Source organism: Sorex fumeus, unplaced genomic scaffold, assembly GCF_029834395.1.
Source record: "Sorex fumeus unplaced genomic scaffold, SorFum_2.1 ptg000021l, whole genome shotgun sequence".
Lineage (NCBI taxonomy): Eukaryota > Metazoa > Chordata > Mammalia > Eulipotyphla > Soricidae > Sorex > Sorex fumeus.
Genome location: NW_026606078.1, coordinates 10,529,279 through 10,552,450, shown reverse-complemented (window position 1 = coordinate 10,552,450; position 23,172 = coordinate 10,529,279). Strand labels below are relative to the sequence as shown.

At 50.2% G+C, this 23,172-nt stretch overlaps 2 protein-coding genes across 2 annotated transcripts in view; one reads left to right on the top strand and one right to left on the bottom strand.

Annotated features, from left to right (window-relative positions):
• Positions 1-2,283, bottom strand: part of GNAZ (G protein subunit alpha z) — a 44,291-nt gene extending 42,008 nt beyond the window's left edge. Inside the window, exon 1 of the mRNA XM_056113596.1 lies at positions 2,091-2,283. The gene's annotated coding sequence lies outside the window, so the exon portion shown is untranslated. The remainder of the gene's footprint in view (positions 1-2,090) is intronic.
• The window catches only part of RSPH14 (radial spoke head 14 homolog), a 74,504-nt gene extending 60,125 nt beyond the window's left edge, over positions 1-14,379 (top strand). The window contains exons 4-6 of the mRNA XM_056113597.1: positions 8,597-8,822; positions 11,202-11,338; positions 14,141-14,379. Coding sequence (XP_055969572.1) covers positions 8,597-8,822; positions 11,202-11,338; positions 14,141-14,379 — 602 coding nt within the window. The remainder of the gene's footprint in view (positions 1-8,596; positions 8,823-11,201; positions 11,339-14,140) is intronic.
• The last annotated feature ends 8,793 nt before the right edge of the window (positions 14,380-23,172 follow it).

The window sequence follows — 23,172 nt, the reverse complement described above, 5'->3', positions numbered from 1 at the left end:
TATTTTTCTTCCCAGCATTTTATCAGGAAATATGTTTGCACAGCATATCAGAGATACTGGAGTGGGTGAGAGGGGTGACCATGCTGGCCGAGAGCCCAGCTTCAGAGCATGGCCACCACACCCACACTCGCATGGTCACTCTACAGGGTTGGTGGCGGCACAAGGGGGCAGAGAAGATGGACCAGAGGCCACAAATAGCTGGAGCAGCTGGAGTCACAGAGGATGTGGCACCAACTGGGGGCGGGGGGCACAAGGATGAGGATGCCAGCACTGAGGTGGACTGCCTTAGCAAAAGGTCCCTGATGTGGGGACAGCTCTTGTCTCGGCCCCACCACCTCCCTGGACATTCTGCCCTGCCCATACCTTATTAGCAGAGTGACCAGGGGGAGTGAATGTGGCATCATCAGCAAGGGTCAAGTGAGCCAGGGTGAAAGCTGTGTGTCAGGAAAAAGTCTACAGAGGGCCTCTCTCATTAGCCTGGAGCACTTATCAGTGGGTCACCAGGACTCAGAACCTTTTGACAGCTGGTACCTGGTTCTTCTATTTCCTCCCCATACTTTCCTGACATTTTTTTGGGGGTGAGGGGCCACGCCCAGCAGTGTTCAGGGCTTACTCCTGGTGCTGCACTGGGGAATTGCTCCAGGAGAGACATGGGTGACCATAAGGGGTGCTGGGGGTTGAACCTAGGTTGGCCATGTGCAAGGAAGTGCCCTCCCCTTGGCACTACTGCTCTCACCCCCCGTTTCCCAATTTCTACAACACCTAGAACCCAAACCACACAAGTCTGCCCTTGTTTCTGTGGTCATCTGGTCTCCCAATTCCAGGCAGGCTTCTTGGGGTTCTCCTCTGGAGCAGGGTTCAATAAGAGACGCCCACCTTGCAGGAGGACTGAGTTTCTACCTTATGCTCTCCCTTGCTCCTTCGTTTATTCCCTCATTCATTCGTGGTAAAGAGCGAGGATACCATGGGTCGAGACAGCCAGCCATGACCAGTGTTGGCCACGAGACTCAGGATGCTGGCTGGAAAGCATTGCAGAGGGAGGCCAGTCCTACTCTAAGAATCCAGGGGGCAGGCTGGGTGTCCAGGAAGAAGCATGTTACAGAGAGACAGACCGAGCTGAAGCTGCCACAACCAAAAGTGAAGGCGCCATGAGGAGAGAAATCGCTTGAGCATAAAGGAGGCTGCCAGGGGCTGGGCTGGCCACTGGTAGACCTCTAATAGGTGGGGCGCTGCACCCCGACGCACGGGTTCCAGGGAAGCCATGTCTTGGCACTGCATTTCCATCCTCCTCTCTCCTGTCACCGAGAGCCCGAATCTTGGCCTAGGTGCATTCCTGCCATCGCTCCATCGCTCAGAGAGGCTCAGCGCAGCACAGAAGGCAGAGCCCTCTAGCAGGGTACGGAGCCCCAGCCCAGAGGCCCTTACACCCTTCCCCCCCGGCACCCCCACTGCCTTTTAAGGGAAAAAAATATTGAGCTGGGGAACATACCACAATCGCGGCAGGTCGATACTCATCTCTGGCTCTAAATGCCTCCAAGGAACCTGCGCGCTTGCAAGAACGATGACCCAAACCCTGCGAGTCCTCGCCGCCGCCTGGGCTCAGGCCTTGGGGGCCTCGCTCGTCCTCCTCAGCCCCGGCCCGGCCCCGCGACGCGACAGCTCCTCGGGGTCGCCTCCTCCCCTCCCCCTGGGAGGAGACCCGACCCCAGGCTGCTCCCGCAGGTCGCCCGGCCCAGCCCCGGGTCCGCGCCAGTGGCTTCGCTGGGGCGCCCCGCCTGCCACCGCATCCCTGGCAGCCCCTGCCACCTTCGCGGGCCAGCAGCTGCCCCCTCCCACCGGCTGCTCCGCCGGCGGGCGACCCATCCCTAGCACCTGCCTGGCCTCCCGCCGCCCCCTGCCCACCTCGCGGGCATCCCCGCCCTCGCCACTCCCCACCCCGGCCGGGCATCCCGGGGGCAGCGCCCCCGCACCCCCCGGGCCGGGCGGATCCCCGGCACAAAGGCCTAGTGGGGGTGGGGTGGCCGCCCGGGTCGCACTCGCGGGTCCCCAGGGGCTCGCTGCGCGCCCCGGCAGCTGGTCCGCTTACTCACCTTCGGGCCGCGGCAGCGAGCATCAGCCAAGCCGCTCCAGGCGGGGCGGGGCGGGGCGCGGCGGCGAGCGCGGGGCCGCGGTGCCCTCGTTCCGCACGACGCGGGCGGCGGCGCCCGCGCGGGGACGTGACCGGACCGTGGGCGGCGCACACACCCGGGCCGGCCTGACTCCCTCCAGCCGCCTCCCGCCCGCGGGTCCGCCCGCCCCGCGCCGCACCGCGCCGCGCCGCCGCCGGCAGGGGGCGGAGCCGAGAGCGCAGCGCGTTGCCAGGCCAACGGCGGGCGGGGAAGGCCGGGGGGTGCCGCGCGCCCGCCAGGCACCACGCGCCGGGCGCCGCCGCCCCGCCACCGAGCTCCAAGGGCGCCGGTCATTGGACGTGGTCGGCTGACGGACGTGGGCCCGGCCCTATGGCGACGGCCAGGGGCGGGGCCTCTGAGTCCCGGAGCCGCGGACTTGCGCCCGCCGTGTGCTCCGACGTCCACAGGACCAGGCTGCGCCACGGCCGGGACGTCCAACCATTGCGACAGCCTCTCGCCGACCCGGAGACCCGGGCTGCGAGCCGTGGGTGAATTCGAACCCAGATCAGTCCTTTCCGCACCCCGCGACCTTGGGCAAGTGACTGAGCCCTCTGAACTTTTCTCTTTCACAAAGTAGGGTTAGCTGGTGGCCACCAGAATTGTCCCCACGGAAATCCGAGAGAACGGGCCCTGCAAACCCTAAAGGCTCACACCGGTGCGATTTCCTGCAAGTGATAAAGAGTCACTACGCATCTTTGCGACGCACACCCAGCTTGTAGTAGTGACTTTTTTTAGTAGGGTCTTTGGCAGTCCTGGCCACAGGAGAGAGAGGAGAGAGCGAAGGGTCCAAGAGCGGTCCCCCAAAGCAGCACGGCTAAGTCCAGGTTTCAGTGGGCTGTTAGGGAGCCCAGCAAAATGCATCAGAGGGAGTCCAATTATGCTTTCATGTCAGGGAGAGCGCCTCTGTCTTCAGGACCGTCGGCCCTCACTCTTACTTATTCTTGCAAGTCCCAGGCCAGTGGGCCAACACCACTGTCATCCTGCCCATTCAGAGCTGAAGCTCCGAGCCTCCTAGAGCATCTCTGGTGAATTGAAGAGGCTCCCAGGCAGACACCTTTTTTTTGCTTTACACCTTCTTGGTCAGAATACAAGCAACTTGGTCAAAATCCACTTATAAGCAGAAACACCCGCTGACACTCAAAAGAAGTAGATGAGGTAGTGGTCCCAGTCAAAGTCTGGGGTGAGAAAGCAGGGCAAGGGGTCTGGCTCTGCTAGCTGGACACCGTGACATCTCATTCTCATCTCAGCCTCTCTGGAAACGTTTTTTTTCTGCCGTGCAATGGAAAGCATTGTACTGCACATTCCAGGTGCTGCCAAAATAGGCAGAGACAGAGTGCATATTGGATATGGGCCCCCCTAGCATGTGACCCAGTACATTGCTCGCTGAAGGTGACCCTATGGAGACCAAAGGAATGTGTTTGACAGTTGAGGGGCTCCTTTGTGTATATACTCCCCACCTCCCATAGCACCAGGAAGGGTCAGACTAGGTTTCTGCCCAACACTACAGAGAGGCCAATGGTAGTAGAAAGACAATGGATAAAGGTGCTGGCCTACTCAACTCAGGAGAGAGGACGGCCTGATCAAACTGTCACTTGCATATCTTTGGTGAATTCTTTCATCTCTAATCATCAACCGGGACACATAGACTGTTCCCAGATGGTGCTTCTGAGAGTTAACTTATAGAAAATGCACATTAGCACATTTACAGATGAGTAAGGGCAGTTAACTGTAGGATCAAGGACCTGAATAGAGCCGTTTGCTGGGGAAACCGAGGTCAAGTGTACTGAGTCTGGATAGTACAAGTGTCATATCAAAGGCTATGAAGAGAGCCAATGGGGCAGCCGGATGCTACGTTTCACTTGACCTTGGGGAACACCTCAAATTGAGAGGTCACCTAGTGTCAACCAATGGCCGTAGTCCTTCCTATAGCATTCATATACTGATGCTAATCCTTGGTAGCAGGCGACTCTGGGATTCAAACAGAACTGCCCAATAGGCCCTCCTGGATCCTGGGTGTAGACAGACAGCAGCAAATAACTTCACTGTTACAGTTTTTGATGCTGGTAAGGGAGATCCACCAGGACTCCAGGCCACATGGCAGGAGGGAGACTGAGCACCAAGTCAGGATTTTGCAGGAACAGGTGCTCGGGTGGAGACTACAGTAGAAGTGAAAATGACCTATGCTGGTCAGGAAAGAAGTGCATTCCAGGGGCTGGAGTGATAGCACAGCAGGTGGGGTGTTTGCCTTGCATGCGGCCAACCTGGGTTTGATTCCCAGCATCCCATATGGTCCCCCGGGCACCATTAGGAATAATTTCTGAGTGCATGAGCCAGGAGTAACCTTTGTGCATCGCCGGGTGTGACCCAAAAAAACAAACATAAAAAGGGTGCATTCCATCATGACAATGCCAGTGGGCAGGAAGGGGGGTGAGACCTGGAGGAACCCAGAGAAGATCCAGTGCAGCGGGAGTTTGGGAGCCTGTGAGAATACCAAAACACAGGTCAAGGATGAGGCCTGGGGATGACACAAACTGTCCATCCTGAGGATGGACAGTTGCCAAAGACCCAGGGCATCCGGGCCAGCTTTGTTGGTCCATCCTGAGGCCAGGAAAAGTCACACTGGGCTAGTTTTTAGAGTGACTTTTTGAAGTTGAGGTTGATGGTCAGTTTATATTTCATAATTTTCTACAGGAGGCATAGTCCCACAATGGTAGCCAAAATGCCACTAGCTTTCCCAGAGACGGTAAGGTGGAGAAGGCAATCCATGAGACCAAGCTTAGCAAAGGTCTATGGGGTTCTCTGGGCCACCACCTAGGACCGAGAGATAATCTATGTAAGAACAGACATTTGGGGAAGGAATGGTGCTTGCTAAGTGGTTGGAGAGGTGTCCCAGAACCAGTGAATGGAGGTCCCAGAACCTAGGGTAAGAGTGTCTCCAGGAGAAAGATGTCATCAGCTGTCTCTTGCCACCACAGGCCAAGGAAATCAAGAACAAAGGTCTCCACAGAAGCAGACACAGACAGGTGTGGGGTCATGCACCAGGAGTTTGAGGCTTGGGGACTATACAGAGCTAAATTGGACAGGTGCCATGGCCCCAGAGCATCCAGGCCGGTTTTGTAGTTCTATCCTGACTCCTCACTGGAGAAAATGCTCCGTGGTCAGATGGCACCTACTAGCTGTTCCTATGGTAGAAAGTAACGCTAGCGATTAGGTTACTTGTACTTTGCTAACTATTACAGAGGGTTCCATGCCATCGGCATAGTGACCCCTCCATCCCAGTGCAGCTTTCTGGCTTATAAGCTGCAAGTCTGTCCTGGCATATCAACTACACCAGATTGGAGTGTCCATTCTTTTACCCCCACACTTCAAGCTCTAGCAGACCCAATTCCTCACTCAGGCCCTTCTTCCTGTACCTCCAGAACTGCCAGAACCCTGAAATGCTTCATGTACACATATATTGACCTGAGTTGTACAGACCAGTCCGTATCCCTACTCCTGAGAGTGGACCATTGGCAGTGGTCTTCTCCTGCTGACCCTTCTTTGCCCCTGATGACCTGTCCTGCTCCCCAACTTACTAACAGCTAGTTCTAAGACTACATCAGGCAGGTGGGCGGGTTTCTCTTGGTTGTTTTCTGGGAGGGTCTGTGTCCACCCAACATACCTTGCACAAACCATTTGCAGATCTGGGTTAGTTAAAAATAGGCAGTTGTGTCACTCTCCTTTTAGCTAAAAAGAAGCAAAGTGAACAAGCAGAGAGGCACAACCGCCAAGGATTTTATTTTTAATTCCCTCCCTCTCTCAGAAACCAAACTCCTTCCTAGTGTCCAGATATCTAAGAACAGAGGCTAAGCATAAATGCCCAAGAAATGCCGTCTGAGGTATTGAGCTCCTGGTTTTGTTCCCTATTTGCTATGTTACCTTGAGCACTTGGATTACCTCTCTCAGCCTGTTTCTTCACTGGTTCCTCAGCAGAGTGTGTGTGTGTGTGTGTGTGTGTGTGTGTGTGTGTGTGTGTGGCGGGGGATGGGGGTAGATGGGTATTGGGGGTGGGTAAAGACGATCTCAAACTTTGTTGTTGTTGTTGCGGGGAGGCAAACCCAGTGGTGCTCAGGGCTTACTCCTGGCTCTGCATTCAGGAATCACTTCTGGCAGGCTCAGGGGATCATATAGGATGCTGGGGATTGAACCAGGGTCAGCTGCATGCAAGGCAAGCGCCCTGGTCACTGTGGCTCCACTCCTCATCTCCAACTATTGGACTTTCTGTCATGGCTTCTCCCACCATAGCTTCTGACAGTCCTTTACTCCAGCAGCAACTCCTTTTTCCAGGAGTCCCCTGGAAGCTGAGAAGTGAGGCCCCAATCAAGCCCTGATTTGATGATAATAAATTCTTCCCTACTGAACCTTTGCTCAGTACCCCAGTGAGAACAATCAGGGTCTGGCTGCTCCAACAGTACAATGCTTGGAAGCTGTGAGCTGGAGAGGGGACATCCACCCAGTCGGGACTGAGATGGGTCCACAACAGGGCAACTCGGGAGCCTATGGGCAGATGCATGAACAGGAGCAGGAGACTTAGGCTGCTGTCTGTAGAGTGGCTGAGTAGAGGGAGTGCTGAGGGCAGAGCTTGTGGGGCCCAAGGCCAGACATGCTACAGGATAGGGACTGTAGAACTTTGTACTTGTGGTTCACTGTCACCTCACTCCTCTCCCCACAGGTCCTTATAGATGGGATACAGAATTGGTAGAATTCTGGAGGTTCTTGCTGTCCGGGGCCAAGGGTTCTGAGCACACAGTGACAAGTCACTGATACCCACTACCCTCTGATACTGCACAATCCTTAGACAGGGGGAATCCTTGTAAACAACTCAGAGAAGGTCAAGTCCCTTGCCCAAGGTCACAGGGTTGGATACTTTTCAGGGACCAGTCTTGGCTCTTTTGGAAATAAGTAGTTAGTCCTTTTTTTTTTGCTTTTTGGGTCACACCTGGTGATGCACAGGGGTTACTCCTGGCTTTGCACTCAGGAATTACTCCTGGTGGTGCTCGGGGGACCATATGGGATGCTGTAAATAAAACCTGGGTCAGTTGCATGCAAGGCAAACGCCCTTTCTGTACTATAGCTCCAGCCCCTCAGTATTCAGTCTTAAAGAGAAAATCTCCTGGAAGCAACAGGAAACTGCTTTATCTGGGTGGAAAGTATTCTGAGACACTCGGCACCAGGCCAGAGCAGTCTTCTCCACCAGGAGGAGCTGCCTGGGGGTACTGGGAGCCACAGGGAAGGGTCTGGCCGCTCCAATCCTTCCCCCTGGGGGCACCTGCCATTTGCTGTCCTCCAGGAGGAAGGGAGGAAGGCTGGCAGGGTGGTGTCTTCAAAGGGGAAATCCCTGGTACTAATTGGCACTCAGAGACCTTTGGGCTAATTAACCTGCTTATTTGTCTCTCTAGAGTAAATTAGAGGGTTTAGCTGGGGAGGGCGGAAGAGAGGTATTTGCCAGTGGCCACCTCCTTGGGGCTTTGGATTGCTTCACAGTGGGTGGTGTGGGCTGCTGAGGAGGCGATCCATTGGGTGTGCTACCCGGCTGCAGAGCTGTAGTGAGAGGCGCCTTCCCCACTGCTGTAGGCACATGCACACTGGGTCCCCAGGGCACAGCTGGACAGGTTCTGGATTCTGGAGTCTCTTTGGGGTGGTGCCTACAATTTATAGGCAGGAGGGGCCTGGAAGGATCCAGGTAGCCCTGGCTCACAGGGAAGCTCCTACATGGAGCTTTTCCCAGCCCCTGTGCCCCAGCATTGCCATATGGAGTCCACCCTTGGAGGCACCAGGCCCCTTGAGTGGAACCTATCAATCACATGGATTAGAGGCACAGCTCCTGGTGTTATAGAAAATGTGACTTGTTCATTCAAAGCATCAATCTCAGACTCCAACCTCAGCAATTTGGTCCTCTTAGGGATGCCCAGACTGGTGTGGAACCCTCAGCAGCATACAGATGTTTCTGGTAGGAGGAAGGGGCCCGGCTGTCTTCCTGTCTCCCTTCCGTGGTTCTCTCTGGCGTGGGGTACTGGGGTTGAGAGGCTGCCTCTGCAGGGTTGAGCTGTCCAGGACTATGCTTACCCAGGGGTGGCTGCTATTTCCCAGGCTGCTGAGTACCTTTGCGTTGAAGGTTTCTGTCATGTTTCATGTTTATGTTTAATGCCAGTGCCCCTCAAGCTACAGACAACTGTTAGGGGCCTCTGGAGGCTTGTGTCCCCGACTCAACTAGACACCCACAGCTTGCTGGCTGCTTGGGATCCCTGTCAGCAGTGAAAGGGCAGGGGAGGGGCATTTTCAAATCATCTATTGGGAAGCCAACTTGCAGGATACTCAGTGTCCTTGGCATGCACCTAGCCTACCTTGGGGGAGGCGACTCAGGTCCAGTGTCCTTTCCTATCCTGCAGGGGCCCATGGCATTATCAACAGTGGCCTGATTCCTGCGCTTGTGTGGAAGCTGCAGAACGAGAGTGAGGCAAACCAGACTCTGCTCCTGGACACGCTGGCCTCCTGCCTGATGGAGGATGCCACCGAGGCACTGAGCACCCAGGTGGTGACTTTCCTGAAGGAGAAGCTCAGCAGCCTCAACGACAAGATCCGCATTAAAGCTGCCCGCACGCTTACTGCCATCAGGCGAGGCTTCGTCTTGGGGGTGAGTGGGACAGACAAGGCAACCAGGCTGGCCCAGAAGACTGCCTGTTTCACCTAGGCACCCTGAGGTCCTGCAGAGGTGCCCTGCCGGGGAGGGGGAGCAGGGAGGGCAGAAGAGGACTTTTTTCAGTTGCTTATGCTATGAGAGACCTGAGGATGCTCTGGGCTTAACTGTACCCCAGGAGCTTTTCCAGTCTCGGGCACAGTGAGATCCATCCCGAAGAGGAAGGCAGGCACGGGAGCACAGCAGTTTATTCTGCGGGTCACTTAAGCATGCAGGTGTTTGCTCTAGATTTGATAGTTACAACCCCCTACAAGGGCGATCGCCTTTCCTTATGGATAGGAAAATGGAGAACTGGTGTCTAGTCACTTGTGACCCATCATCCCATGTCATTGCAGTTTAAACCTGGGCCCAGGATCTGAGGAGGAAGATAGTTGGGGGGGGGGGGGTAGTGGGGGGTGGGCAGGGGGCAGGGGGAGAAGGAGCCAGGCAGTGCACAGTCCTAGACAGTGACACTTCTGGAAGATGGCAAGCCACTGCTCCCTGGCCCCTCTCCCTGTCCAGAGGTGTGGTCACCTCGCTCTGCCTGGGTCCCTCTTGCCTGCTTTAGTCCCATCTTTCCTTCTGCCTGGGCTTACAGGACCTGGGTCTGTTCTTCTACATTTGTGGCCCCAGACCCAGGTTCCCATGAGGCTTGTGCACAAGAAATTATCAGTGTCCCACAGCAGTATTACCCTTTCATATCTTTTTCTTGTGTGGGGGATCACACCCAGCAATGCACTCCTGGCTCATACACTCAGGAATTACTCCTGTCGGTGCTCGGGGGACCATATGGGATGCTGGGAATAGAAGCCGGGTTGGCCACATGCAAGGCAAACACCCTTCCCGCTTTGCTATCACTCCAGCCCCTGACCCTTTCAAATCTTTGCACGATGTTCTGTTGCACTGTGTTCAACCACTGATCTACTCTCCTTGGGAAATAGACCCCCGAGCCCTGGTTCACCAGACTGATTTGTGTGTCATTCCTGAGGCTTTGGACCAGTGGATCCAAACAGAGGGAGTCACCTCACCTCCACTCTTGGAAGCTCACAGCAGCATCTGGACATATTTTTGGTGATTCAAACTTGGAAACAAGATAATACTCTTGACCTTGAGTGGGAAAAAATAAGGCATGTTACTTTAATGCATAGGACATCCCTTGCCAATAAATTATCTGACACAAAATGTCAAGAGTATGGTCCCAAGGTAGACAAACCCTGCTTTCACCTCAGCTCGGTGTCTGGACCAGGTCCCACCACACACTAGGTGCTCAGTCCAAACTTGGTGCAGGACTAAAGGTGAAGAATCCCAGAATGTGAGACCCAGACTCTGAACATTTGAACAAGGTCCCAAGATCAAAAGCTCATCTCACAGTATCAGGGCTAGTGACTGACAACCCTGTGCTTTCCACGCTGTACTCCCAGAATGTAAAATTATATGTCTGGAGATGTTAGTGAGAGTTCAACCCACATGTGGGCTCTGTGGGTGAGGATTGAGGAAGGTTGATTAAACTAGGTGACTCCAGTTTTTTTTTTTTTTTTGCTTTTTGGATCACACCCGGTGATACTCAGGCGTTACTCATGCGTTACTCAGGAATCACTCCTCGTAGTGCTCGGGGAACCATATGGGATGCTGGGGATCAAACCCAGGTCGGCCATGTGCAAGACAAATGCTCTACCCGCTGTAGTAGTGCTCTGGCTCCCTAGGCAACTTCATTCTTTGCTGCAGAATGAATATGCACTGCATCACCTCCCTAGGACCCATGAGAAGTGTTTGTTGGTGCAGGAAATCCTTCTCCTTAAGGACCTTATTAACAGTCTCACAGTTTGGGAAATTCTCAGTTTATCCTCATTTTCACAGCTTCATGAAATGCTAGGGTTCCAAGTGACCTAAAATCTCACCTCGCCCAAATGTCCTACTGAGAGCGACTCCTCATCACCATTTACCTTGGCAGCTTGCTCCCATTTGCATGGCTTGGCCATTCCTGATAGTTTTGACTCCTATGGAATCAAAATGAGTGGCCGTGTGGCTTATATCCTGAGTCTTATTCCTCCTGCTTTGGGGGCCAGTGGGCACACATCTGTTTTCTATTTTCAGTGATGCTTTAGGGAAAGGCTCCAAACCTCAGTTCTTCTAACCTCAGGAGTGCTGCTAAGCATGGAGATGAGATTGAAGCTCTCACAGAAACGCTCTCATAGAAGCCAAGCCAGCAATGGTCCAAATACAGATTGCTTCCTCCATTGTCCCTCTGGGGAAGGTCCTAGGAGGTACCTTATTCCTTTTCCCAAGTCTCACACCCAACAATGTTTTCTCTGACCCAGCATCCCTCCGGAGGGTAAAAGGCAGGTGTGTCAATATGAAGTCATACCTACCCTGGTGTACTTACTGGAAGACCCAGTGATGGAAGTGCAGGCCAATGCCGCGGGGGTTCTCATGTTCGCCACAGTGATCACAGAAGGTGAGGCAGCTATTGTCAAGGTGGGTCCATGTGTGGAGGGAATATCCTGTGTGGTCATCTGTGCTACCCAGGGATGCCATTGCAGCTCCTAGCATGTTGGCTGTCCTAGGAGCACCCAAAACTCTGGGCCTTGTGCTCAGCGTCCTCTGTTCATCAAAATATTCCTGCTGGCTGGCTGAAGATTTTTCAAGTTCAGATCCCAAGCTTCACCATCCCTCTTTCCTGACCACAGCACCTTCATGAACCTGCAGCCATCCCCTAGTCTTACAAACTAACCCTGGTCCTCTGTCCCTTCCCACCAGGTGAATAATCCCTGGGTCTGGATTTTATTCTTCACACTTAGGCCCCGTGTGACTCATGATCCTGGAATTGATTTCCTGTCTCCTCATGATTTTATTTCTGAGTTATAAGTCCAGTGATTTTCAACTACTGATCCACTGACCAGTTCTGGTCCTTAAGTATAGAAATATTGAAAACCCACAGTCTACCAGCTTGGTTATAATGGCCAGTCCTTGTACTGCTATGAAACAGGGGTGCTGGTCTGCAGGAATAAATAGGTCAAAGAATGCTGGTTTAAGTAGAATTTGCTTCCCTGATGTTTTTTGATCAAAATTATTTTTCTCAAAGCTAGGACTAAATAAAAGTACAAGATGATCCTACTCAGCTCCCAGCCCCAGACCAAGTTTTCTACTCTGAGTCACCCAAACCTTGTCTAAGCTGAGGAATCATGGCTGGATTTCATACCTGGAGTCTGGTCATCCAGGTTGTGAGCTCTGAAAATGGTCTGACCTTCCCCACTGACCTTACCAGCCCTTATGCTTTTCAGATGTGCCATGGAGGACTGTCTGGGCCTACAACTTTTGATCAGTGTGCTGCAGAGTACTCCTCTGTCAAGTTAGTGCCCAACCTGCTACTAATGGAATTTGAGACACACTCGAGTAGGAGATGTTCCTTTCATTCAGTCAGAGGTGTCTAGGGCATGGGCCCCCTTTGAGTGTGTATCTCATGGGCATCTGCACAGTGCTTTTGCCCAGGGAAATGCCCAGGGAGTATGAGACTACTTTTTTCAGGCAACTGAACCAAAGATTCAGCCATGTGCTTTGTCCTTGGCTCGATAATGGTGGTTCAGATGTCTCAGGCAAAGGCACCAAAGGCTGGTTGAGTATGAGAGTGATGAGTGAGTTGGAGAAGTGCTATATGTAGTGAGCATAAGACAGCACGAAGCGTCAAGGGAGGGGTGTTACCCTTAAGGTTGATGGAAGTTGGCAGATGTTGGGAATGGTTAGACAAGTTTTGACTACAAAAGTCAAGAGTTTTCACTGAGCATGGCAAGAAGGCTGGAGCACAGAGCAGGCATGCAGCTTTTTCCACAATAAAGATTGGGCAAAGTAGTAGGTTTGGAGAGTTATCTAGTTTACATGGTCATGTCTGCATCCCACATGAGGTTGTAAGTGTCATGAAGTCATATGAAACAATTTATATATATGCATATACATACATACCGAGGGGCTGGAGCAATAGCACAGTGGTAGGGCATTTTCCTTGCATGCAGCCAGCCCAGCCGAACCGGGTTTGATTCCTTCGCCCCTCTCGGAGAGCCCGGCAAGCTACTGAGAGTATCTCGCCTGCACGGTAAAGCCTCGGAAGGTACCCGTGACATATTCAATATGCCAAACTCAGTAACAACAAGTTCTTACAATGGAGATGTTACTGGGCCCGCTCGAACAAAAATCGATGAACAACAGGAGGACAGTGCAGTGCTATACATACATATACATATATGTACACACATATATATTCTTTAAGTTTGGGTTCGTTTTATGAGGTCAGAGATTACTCTTGGCTCTGTGTTCAGGGATCACTGCTGGTGGGAATCAAGGGACCACATGTAGTGCTGGGGATCAAACTGGGGTCAACTACATATGCACGGTAAATGTCTTAACCCCCATACTATCTTTTTGGCTCAACATTAGGTATTTTTGTTCTTTGTGCAGTCTAGGTGTTTAAAAATGAATTTCACCTAAGTAAATTATTAAATTTTAACTTTTATTTATTTATTTTTGGGTTTGGGGTTACACCCAGAGATTGCTCAGGGGTAACTCCTGGCTTTGCACTCAGGAATCGTTCCTGGTGACATCCCATGTCTGGGATGCTGGGGATCAAACCTGGGTTGGCTGCATGCAAGGCAAGTACCCTATTCACTGTACTTTTGTTTCAGCCCCTATTTTTAACTTTTAAAAGACCATTTGTATTGCCTTGTGAGGTCTATTTTGTTCAAAAATGAATTTTTTAAAAACATTTTTATTAGTGAAACACCATGAGGTACAGTTGTAGACTTACAAATTTTTGTGCTTGGGTTTCAATTATACAATGATCAAATACCCATCCCTCCACCAGTGCCCACAAAAATGAATTTCATGTAAGTAAATAACTATATTTTAATTTTTAAAAGACAATTTGTATTGTCTTGTGAGGTCTATTTTGTTCAAAAATGATTTTCACATAAGTAAATAACTATTTTAATTTTTAAAAGACTGTTTGTATCGTCTTGTGAGGTCTGTTTTGTCACGCAGACCCAGGGTGGATGAGGAAAGCCAGTTAGAAGTCTGGAAATGTTGAACATGAATGAAACTTGGCCTGGGATAGAGGCATATAGAAGTTCAGGGGTCTGTGTAGGGATGATAGAGGGAATCTAGGTAAAGGGTGATGCTTCCTTGAGCATGACTGGCTATTGGGTAGGGGTAGAGCCTGGGGGATGAGAGCATGGCTCCATCAGGAACTCCTGGTATTGGTGGCCAACAGGCAAGTATGCAGCCCTAGATGCAAACGCCATTTACCCACTCCTGAATTTGTTGGACTCACCCTTGATCGAGGCACGCCTGAATGCTGTCAAGACCCTCACCATGCTGGCTGAGGCCCCAGAGGGCCGGATAATCCTGCGGGACTCCGTGACCTCCTTCCGGACCTTGGAGACAGATAAGAGCATCTCTGTGCAGCGAGCAGCCAGGATTGCCATCAAAGTTATTGAGTGGACACCCTGACCCTCTCATGTCCCACTGGCATTGTGCCTCAATAAATGGACTGAAATTCTATGTTGCCTATTCTATGTTCCTGGAGTGCGGTTACCTCTACTAGTTTTCTGCCAATTGTGGGAATGCCAAATCTGGAACTGAGTCATGGGGGTCTAGGTGAGGGAACATAGGCTCAACCCCCAGCCTCAGAAACAGGGGGATGACATTTCTGCTCTCTTTGGGATCCTGGAGTCTTCTCAGCAGGAAAAGAACACAACAATACTTAAGTGATGAGGTGAGGAGTTAGCAGGGAGGTGGCAGGGAGAAAGAAAGACAGCAGGCCCAGGCACTCCCCAAACTCCCAAGACCCAAATGACTAGTCCCTAAGGATTTCCCTAGGCCCTTCCCTAACCAGCTCATCTCTTCCCTTTCCACACTGCTCTGCAGGAAGGAATGGGAAAGGTTGTAGTTTCACTTGGGCTTTTGCTGGAAGTGGGTGAGTTTTAAGAGAATTCCCAGGGATGAGCATACCTTAAGATATTTCCCCAGAGAGCTTAAATCTTCTTCAAAGCCAGGAAGTCATGGACAGGCCTAAGGCCCACCACCTCCTGTGCCCTCCCCAGCATGGCCTTTTGGGGAGTCTCCGAGCTCTGTCTCCATATGCGTGATTTCTTATAAAACGTCACTTTGGTGAACCTGGCTAAGGAGGAAGCACGGGTAAGAAGCCAGAAATGAATAAGACCCTCATAATCTCCTCTACCTAATATTGCCTCGTAGATTCTCAAGTTAATTCTAACCTAAACTAGGAAACTGCAGGAGCTGAGTTTAGCTTCAGTGTTGAGCTGATTTGTTTGGGTTGAGCTGAAGCCTAATCTTTCTAATTTTTGCCTCTGAGTTTTTGAGTCCCACCTCCCCTCGATAAACAAGATTTCCCCCTTTACATTACCAATCAGTATTCCCATTTCCTGCTGGACAGAACCTCCCCAAACTTGTGGGGTACCTGCTTCTCCCAGAATTAATACCACCATCATGAACAGAATCCCTGCTTGAGTTCCCACTTGCAGTCCTTTTATTGATCACCAGGGGTCTTCAGTTTCCTATGAAAAACAGAGACATTTGTATCCCTATAATTAGAGATTTAACACAAGTCTGCCCTCTTATTCTGAAAAGGGACTTGCTGCTGAGCTGAGCTTGGTTTCAGGTTAAATCTCATTTTCAAAAACACGGTTCCATAAAGCTGAAACTTTTTCTCCTCCAGAAAAAAGAGGTTCAAGCAGCTCAGTGTTTTCCTATGCCAATCCCTCATTTACTGATTACATGACCCCCATCGCCTTCCCAAAGGACTCTGGGTAAGGTCACTAATATACTCTCTGCTAAGATCCTCAACTTTGGGGCTTGGCCTACTGCAGTAATCTAGATTTGGATGCTTGCCATAGGGTGCCTGATTAGGTTGATGTCTTGGTCTTTGGAATTCTTTTCCTGCTGGCGACCCTCTCCCACCCTTGACAGTCTTACTTGCCTATCTTTAGATCTTTTCTGCCAGGTTTCTATTGTAACCTGGCCTGAACTCTGCTTTCTATTTCCCGAGTCTGAGTCTTCAGTCCTGTTCTCTTTGGTTCTAAACCCTTTTATCCATCTTAGCACCTACTGTTAAATATCTCCAGGCAAGTGTTAATACCAATCCTTCACAAACTTCCAAAAAATAATTTAAAAAAAAGGAAATACCTTCAAATCCTGAATGAGGCCAATTTTTTAAATTTAATTTTTAATTTCATTTTATAAGATTGTTCACAATATTTGATTACATTTAATATTCAAACACCAATCCCACCACCACTACACCTTCCCACCACCATATTTCCATCCCGAACCCCAAGCCCTGACCCCAGAGCAGAGCAGAAATAATTTCTTTTGTATTGAGTGTTATGAATAATCCACTAAAAATGAGCCAAAAAAGGTTTCTTAGAGGAAATTTTATGTGAAGATTGTTGTATTTTACCCAGGACCCATTAAGCCTTCCTATAAGATATTAGTAACATGTTGTTAAAGGTTGAGTATTGTGTTCTTATATCTATATCTGTATAAATATATTTCCCCCTAAGATTGGTTGCCTTCTACTTTAAACCCAATCAAAGGTGGCATGCTACTTTTTGGTGGTGTATATTGGTGGTGTAAATTGGTGTATATTTTTGGTGGTATACATTTATGGTATAAAGTATGAGATGTCGCACGGCCACTAATGCAGTCCAGGAATAGATTCACTCATGGGTGAGGCTCATCTGAGCGTGTGGAGAGTTGCTGTGAGCTTGGCAACAGTTGAGTTCTAGAGGTTTTTGGCTGCTGGGGCTGGCTCCCTTGGGGCAGGGAGGGGCTTCACCCATACCCGTCTGGGTTGTCCCAAATGCAATATATGAAGCTAATATTAACACATCATAAGAAATTTATAGACCAACTTTATTTAGAGTATATGTACATAAATTCAACAATATATTTGCAAACCAAATCAGCAACATGAAAAAGCATTATACATTATAATCTGTGTGGCCAACTGAATGTGTATCAGGAATTTAATATATAAAAGTGAACTAATGTAACAATGGACAAAAGGATTCATGTTAACAGATAATAAATGACAAAATATAACACCCATTGATGATAATGAAAGAAGAAAATATCTTCAAATTAGTACTAAAAGGGAACATCCTCAACCTAACAAAAAAATTAGCAACAACTCACAGCTTATATCATGCTTAGTGTGTGAAAGACTGAACACTTCTCCTAAAGATTAGTAACAACTCTCATAAATTTTACTAAATGTTGCACTGGAGGTTCTAGCCAGGACAATTTGGCAAGAGAGGAAATAAAAGATATCCAAAGGGAGAAGGGAAGTACCAAATGATTTCACTCATAGGTGGCTTGTAGAGAACAAATAAAGGAATAGACAGTAACAGATGATGACAAACTCAAGGATTTTGATTACAAAACCAGTATTACCAAGAAGTAGGCAGGGAGAAGGAAGAGGAATGACATAAAGACAGCATGATGGGGTCTTCAACATTTTGGTGGGGGCAGAGGTACAGTTACCAAATTTGTATATCAAAACCATAGGGTTAACACTATTGTAACTATTTTACCTAAGTCATAATAAAATGAAAACTATTTTTAAAAAATTAAAAGACATTAAGATTGGGAATAAGTAGACTTTCTCTAAGTGCAGGTTTCTTGATACTGTAGGTGAAAAAACTCTAATTTGCCTTAAAATGATTAGAATTTTAAAATTTAGCAAAGTTTTAGAGTAGAAGGTGATATGCAAAAGTTGTTTTTCTATAGCATAACCAAGTCAAAAGAAGGAAAAGGAATCCCATGTATAATGTCCTGAAAAAGAATTAAAGTATCTAGGAATAAATTTATCAAATGAAGTGCATAACTTGTATACTGAAAACAAAACGCTGAAATTTTTTTAAATTTTAATCAGATCAGATTGAATCATATCAGACCACTTGATATAGAAGGCAGTAAATAAATACCTTCATGCAGCTCAAACATGTCTCAAATTTGTTTGACATTTTTATACCATTTCTACCTCCCTCCCCCCAGTATGACCTTTGTAACTGTAGAATGTAGAACTGTAGAATGAGCGATAGCACAGCGGGTAGGGCGTTCGCCTTACAAGCGGCCAACATGGCCGACCCGAGTTTGATTCTTCCGCCCCTCTCGGAGAGCCCGGCAAGCTACCGAGAGTATTCGATATGCCAAACACAGTAACAACAAAAGTCTCCAATGGAGACGTTACTGGGCCCGCTCGAGAAAATCGATGAACAACGGGAGAACCGTGACCATGACTGTTTGCACTGTTATGGGGAGATGCTGCAGAAGTTGCACCTGACCCACCTCTTTCTACATCTGAAATTTCAAATTTTAATTTTTTTAAAAAAATTTTTTTTTGTTTGTTTAACCATGGGTTTTTCATTGGGATTGTTTCCCTCAGCTTCTGGTAGTCCAATGATTTATTTATTTATTTATTTATTATGACACAGTAACAACAAAGTCTCTAATGGAGACGTTACTGGGCCCGCTCGAGCAAATCGACGATCAACGGGAGGGCCTTTACCTTTTACCTTTATTTATTTATTGAATCACTGTGGGAAAGGCTACAAAGCTTTCAGGTTTATGTCCCAGTCATGCAAACATCAAACACATCTCCCCCTACCAATACTTATTTTTTACCATGAAGAACCCCAATAAAACCCCACCCCCCACCCCTCCCCGTCCCTGTGAGGCAGATGAACTCCAGTTAACACTCTATCTGCTTTGATTAGATTCATTGTTTCAATAAAAGATTCACCACTATTATTCAGAGTCTACCCCCCCCCCCCCCCCAAATCAGACATGCTGAAAAAGCACCGCGAAGTGACCTGCTTTCTACAGCTGGGCTCAAGAACTAAATGTTGGTCCTGGATCTCTGCTATCCTACCCACCGACCCTGGAAGCATTTCCACTGAAAGTCAGATAGTCAAGAAATTGGTTTCTGTGTTCTGGAGTCGTGGCCGTGCTGGAGCGTCGCTCACGGGGGGCAACCGGTGGCCTCGGTAGGGCGTGAAGGGCGGAGCGAAACGCCCCCCTTCCCATGAGGTTTTAGTCGCCCCCACACTCCCAGCTCATACCTGCTGTCCACAAGGCTCCCATGTGGCCGCCATCTTTCTTTCCAGAGAGGAGAGGGCGAATGGGGCAACACCCTTTCCCCTCCGGCAGACTTGATGGGCTGGATCAACGCATAGTCCGTTCACTTTTCTGCTCCAAGCTGCTGGGTTCTGCATTAAGTCCTTGTGCTTCTGGGGCCATGGCCGTGCTGGAGAGCCGCTCGCGGGGGGCGACTGGTGACCTCGGTAGGGCGTGAAGGACGGACCGGAACGCCCCCCGACCCATGAGGTTTTAGTCGCCCCCACTCCCCCGGCTCATACCTGCTGTCCACAAGGCTCCCATGTGGCTGCCATCTTTCTTTCCAGAGGGAGGAGGGCGGAAGGGAGCAACACCCTTTCCCCTCTGGGCCGAAATGATTGCCTGGATTAACGCATAGTCCTTTCACTTTTCTGCTCCAAGCTGCTGGGTTCTGCATTAGGTCATTGTGCTTCTGGGGCTGTGGCCGTGCTGGAGAGCCGCACGTGGGGGCAACTGGTGGCCTCGGTAGGGCGTGAAGGGCGGACTGAAACGCCCCCCTTCCCATGAGGTTTTAGTCGCCCCCACTCCTCCGGCTCATACCTGCTGTCCACAAGGCTCCCATGTGGCCGCCATCTTTCTTTCCAGAGGGAGGAGGGCGGAAGGGAGCAACACCCTTTCCCCTCTGGGCAGAAATGATTGCCTGGATTAACGCATAGTCCTTTCACTTTTCTGCTCCAAGCTGCTGGGTTCTGCATTAAGCCCTTGTGCCTCTGGGGCTGTGGCAGTGCTGGAGAGCCGCTCGTGGGGGGCGACTGGTGACCTCGGTAGGGCGTGAAGGACGGACCGGAACGCCCCCCTTCCCATGAGGTTTTAGTCGCCCCCACACTCCCGGCTCATACCTGCTGTCCACAAGGCTCCCATGTGGCCGCCATCTTTCTTTCCAGAGAGGAGAGGGCGAATGGGGCAACACCCTTTCCCCTCCGGCAGACTTGATGGCCTCGATCAACGCATAGTCCGTTCACTTTTCTGCTCCAAGCTGCTGGGTTCTGCATTAAGTACTTGTGCTTCTGGGGCCGTGGCTGTGCTGGAGAGCCGCTCGTGGGGGGTGACTGGTGACCTCGGTAGGGCGTGAAGGACGGACTGGAACGCCCCCCTTCCCATGAGGTTTTAGTCGCCCCCACACCTCCGGCTCATACCTGCTGTCCACAAGGCTCCCATGCGGCCGCCATCCTTCTTTCCAGAGAAGAGAGGGCGAATGGGGTAACACCCTTTCCCCTCCGGCAGACTTGATGGCCTGGATTAACGCATAGTCCTTTCACTTTTCTGCTCCAAGCTGCCGGGTTCTGCATTAAGTCCTTGTGCTTCTGGGACTGTGGCCGTGCTGGGGAGCCGCTCGTGGGGGGCAACTGTTGACCTCGGTAGGGCGTGAAGGACGGACCGGAACGCCCCCCCTTCTCGTGAGGTTTTAGTCGCCCCCCACACCCCCGGCTCATACCTGCTGTCCACAAGGCTCCCATGCGGCCACCATCCTTCTTTCCAGAGAAGAGAGGGCGAATGGGGCAACACCCTTTCCCCTCCAGCAGACTTGATGGCCTGAATTAACACATAGTCCTTTCACTTTTCTGCTCCAAGCTGCCGGGTTCTGCATTAAGTCCTTGTGCTTCTGGGACTGTGGCCGTGCTGGGGAGCCGCTCGTGGGGGGCAACTGTTGACCTCGGTAGGGCGTGAAGGACGGACCGGAACGCCCCCCCTTCTCGTGAGGTTTTAGTCGCCCCCCACACCCCCGGCTCATACCTGCCGTCCACAAGGCTCCCATGCGGCCGCCATCCTTCGTTCCAGAGAAGAGAGGGCGAATGGGGCAACACCCTTTTCCCTCTGGGCAGAAATGATGGCCTGGGTTAACTCATCATCCGTTCACTTTTCTGCTCCAAGCTGCTGGGTTCTGCATCAAGTCCCTGTGTCTCTGGGGCTGATTTTCAGGGAGAAAGATTGGGTGGTTTACTTCTCATTGATCACTTTGTATATAGAGAGATGGCTTACACGGCCGCGCGGTTTTGAGAAAAAGTCCTCATTCCCGCATACTCGAGCTGTGTTTGTAGAGGCTCCTGGTCACCGGGGTTCCATCTGGGGGAGGCGGGATGCAGCACCTACTCCACCTGGAACTTGCCGGTGATCTCGGCTCTTTTTGGAACCTGTTTTTTCTTTTTTTTTTTCCTCCGGGATCCCGCACCCTCCATGTGTTCCTTCTCTTATGCTGAACGCTTCAAAGATGGCGCTGGGGGGCAGGCTGTGGGCGTGACTTCCAGAATCAGAGGTTACCTGGGAGGTGTAGTCCGGCAGATTTGAGAAAAAGTCCTCGTTCCCGCATACTCGAGCTGTGTTTGTAGAGGCTTCTGGTCACCGGGGTTCCATCTGGGGGAGGCGGGATGCGGCACCTACTCCATCTGGAACTTGCCGGTGATCTCGGCTCTTTTTGGAACCTGTTTTTTCTTTTTTTTTTCCTCCGGGATCCCGCACCCTCCATGTGTTCCTTCTCTTATGCTGAACGCTTCAAAGATGGCTTTTTAAAAAAAATTTTTTTTAAATTTTTTAATTTTTTTTAACCCGGCTGGAGCGATAGCACAGCGGGTAGGGCGTTCGTCTTACAAGCGGCCAACATGGCCGACCCGAGTTTGATTCCTCCGTCCCTCTCGGAGAGCCCGGCAAGCTACCGAGAGTATTCGATATGCCAGACACAGTAACAACAAAGTCTCCAATGGAGACGTTACTGGGCCCGCTCGAGCAAATCGACGATCAACGGGAGGGCCTTTACCTTTACCTTTACCTTAAAGCCAAAAATACCACCCTTGCTCTCTGCCTTACTCAAGACCTGTTATTTCTTATTGTTGGATGTACTTATTGCTGTGCTTCCTTCTACTAACTTGCCTATGTCCGGTCCTCTCTGGGCAGATCTTTCTTCTGGCAATAGCCTGCAAATATGATCCTGTCAGTTCTCTCAAAGTGCAATCAGGGACTCATAATCTCAAAACATATTACACTTGGGTGTCAGGCCCCTGCCCACTGTGCCCTCCCCACCGTCTGCTGTCCTCCCACACACAGGCCAAGTCTTGGCATCTTCAGTTATGCCCCACATTCTTGCCTCATGTCTTCCCACACGTTATCCCTTCTGTTATCCAACTACTTGAATTCCTCCTTTTGTAATGGAAGCTTCCTCAGATGGCAAGGCTGGGTACAGTGAATAATACTTTCCTGTGAAATGTGGGAGATTCTAGTCCTCCCTAAAATTGTCCTGTGAAATGTGACAATTCGCTGACATCTGGAAAGAAACCAGCATGCCATAGGACATGATGGCTCTCCTTCATAGTTTCTGCCATAGACCATGTGTTCTGCTCATGACTCACTCCTTGCAGTCACCTCACACATAGTAGGTGCCATAAAAACCGGTTGAAGGACAAGGTCCTTCACTTGATACTTTGGTGGCAATAACTTTGCATATAAGAGACATAAAGGTTAACACTATTAAAATAAATAAATAAATAAATAAATAAAAATTTTTAAAAAAGATAGCAGAACCCAAACTGAAAAAAGGTCAACACTATTGTAACTTTAAAAAATATTATTTTAAAATATTGTTAAATATTATTTAAAATATTTTAAAAATCTTCAGCATCTGTTGTTTTGTGATTCTGGCTGTGCCTCTCCCAAATTGTCTAAGAGATATGAAATTTCTCCTACAGGCATAATTTTTGTCTGAGGAAAGGAGAGGTGGGGGGCAGATTTAGGGGACCTCTCTAGGAACAGAGCTTGGGAGAGATTTACACTTGACAGTGAAAGTGAATCTACCCCCTGGATGCAGCTTCCAAGCTCTTTCCAATAGCAGGTGTTCTAAGAGGGAGAGGGATAAGGAGGGAGGTTTCCATTCTGCCTGCCTTCTGTGGATATTGCATGCAGCAGTCAGGCAGTGCTGAGTTGGAAGAAGGTTTATATGCCAGGGGCAGAGATTGCCTCAGTTCCATCACTGGAACCAGCCGGAGCAACAGTTTCCATCCACTGGCAGGTTTGGCTCCAGCTGACCTATGTGGTGATTGGCAGTGGGTACTGCTTTGTGGGAAGATCCTCACTGAAAGGCAGGCTTTCACAACCCAGCATCCTAACTAGCAGGGC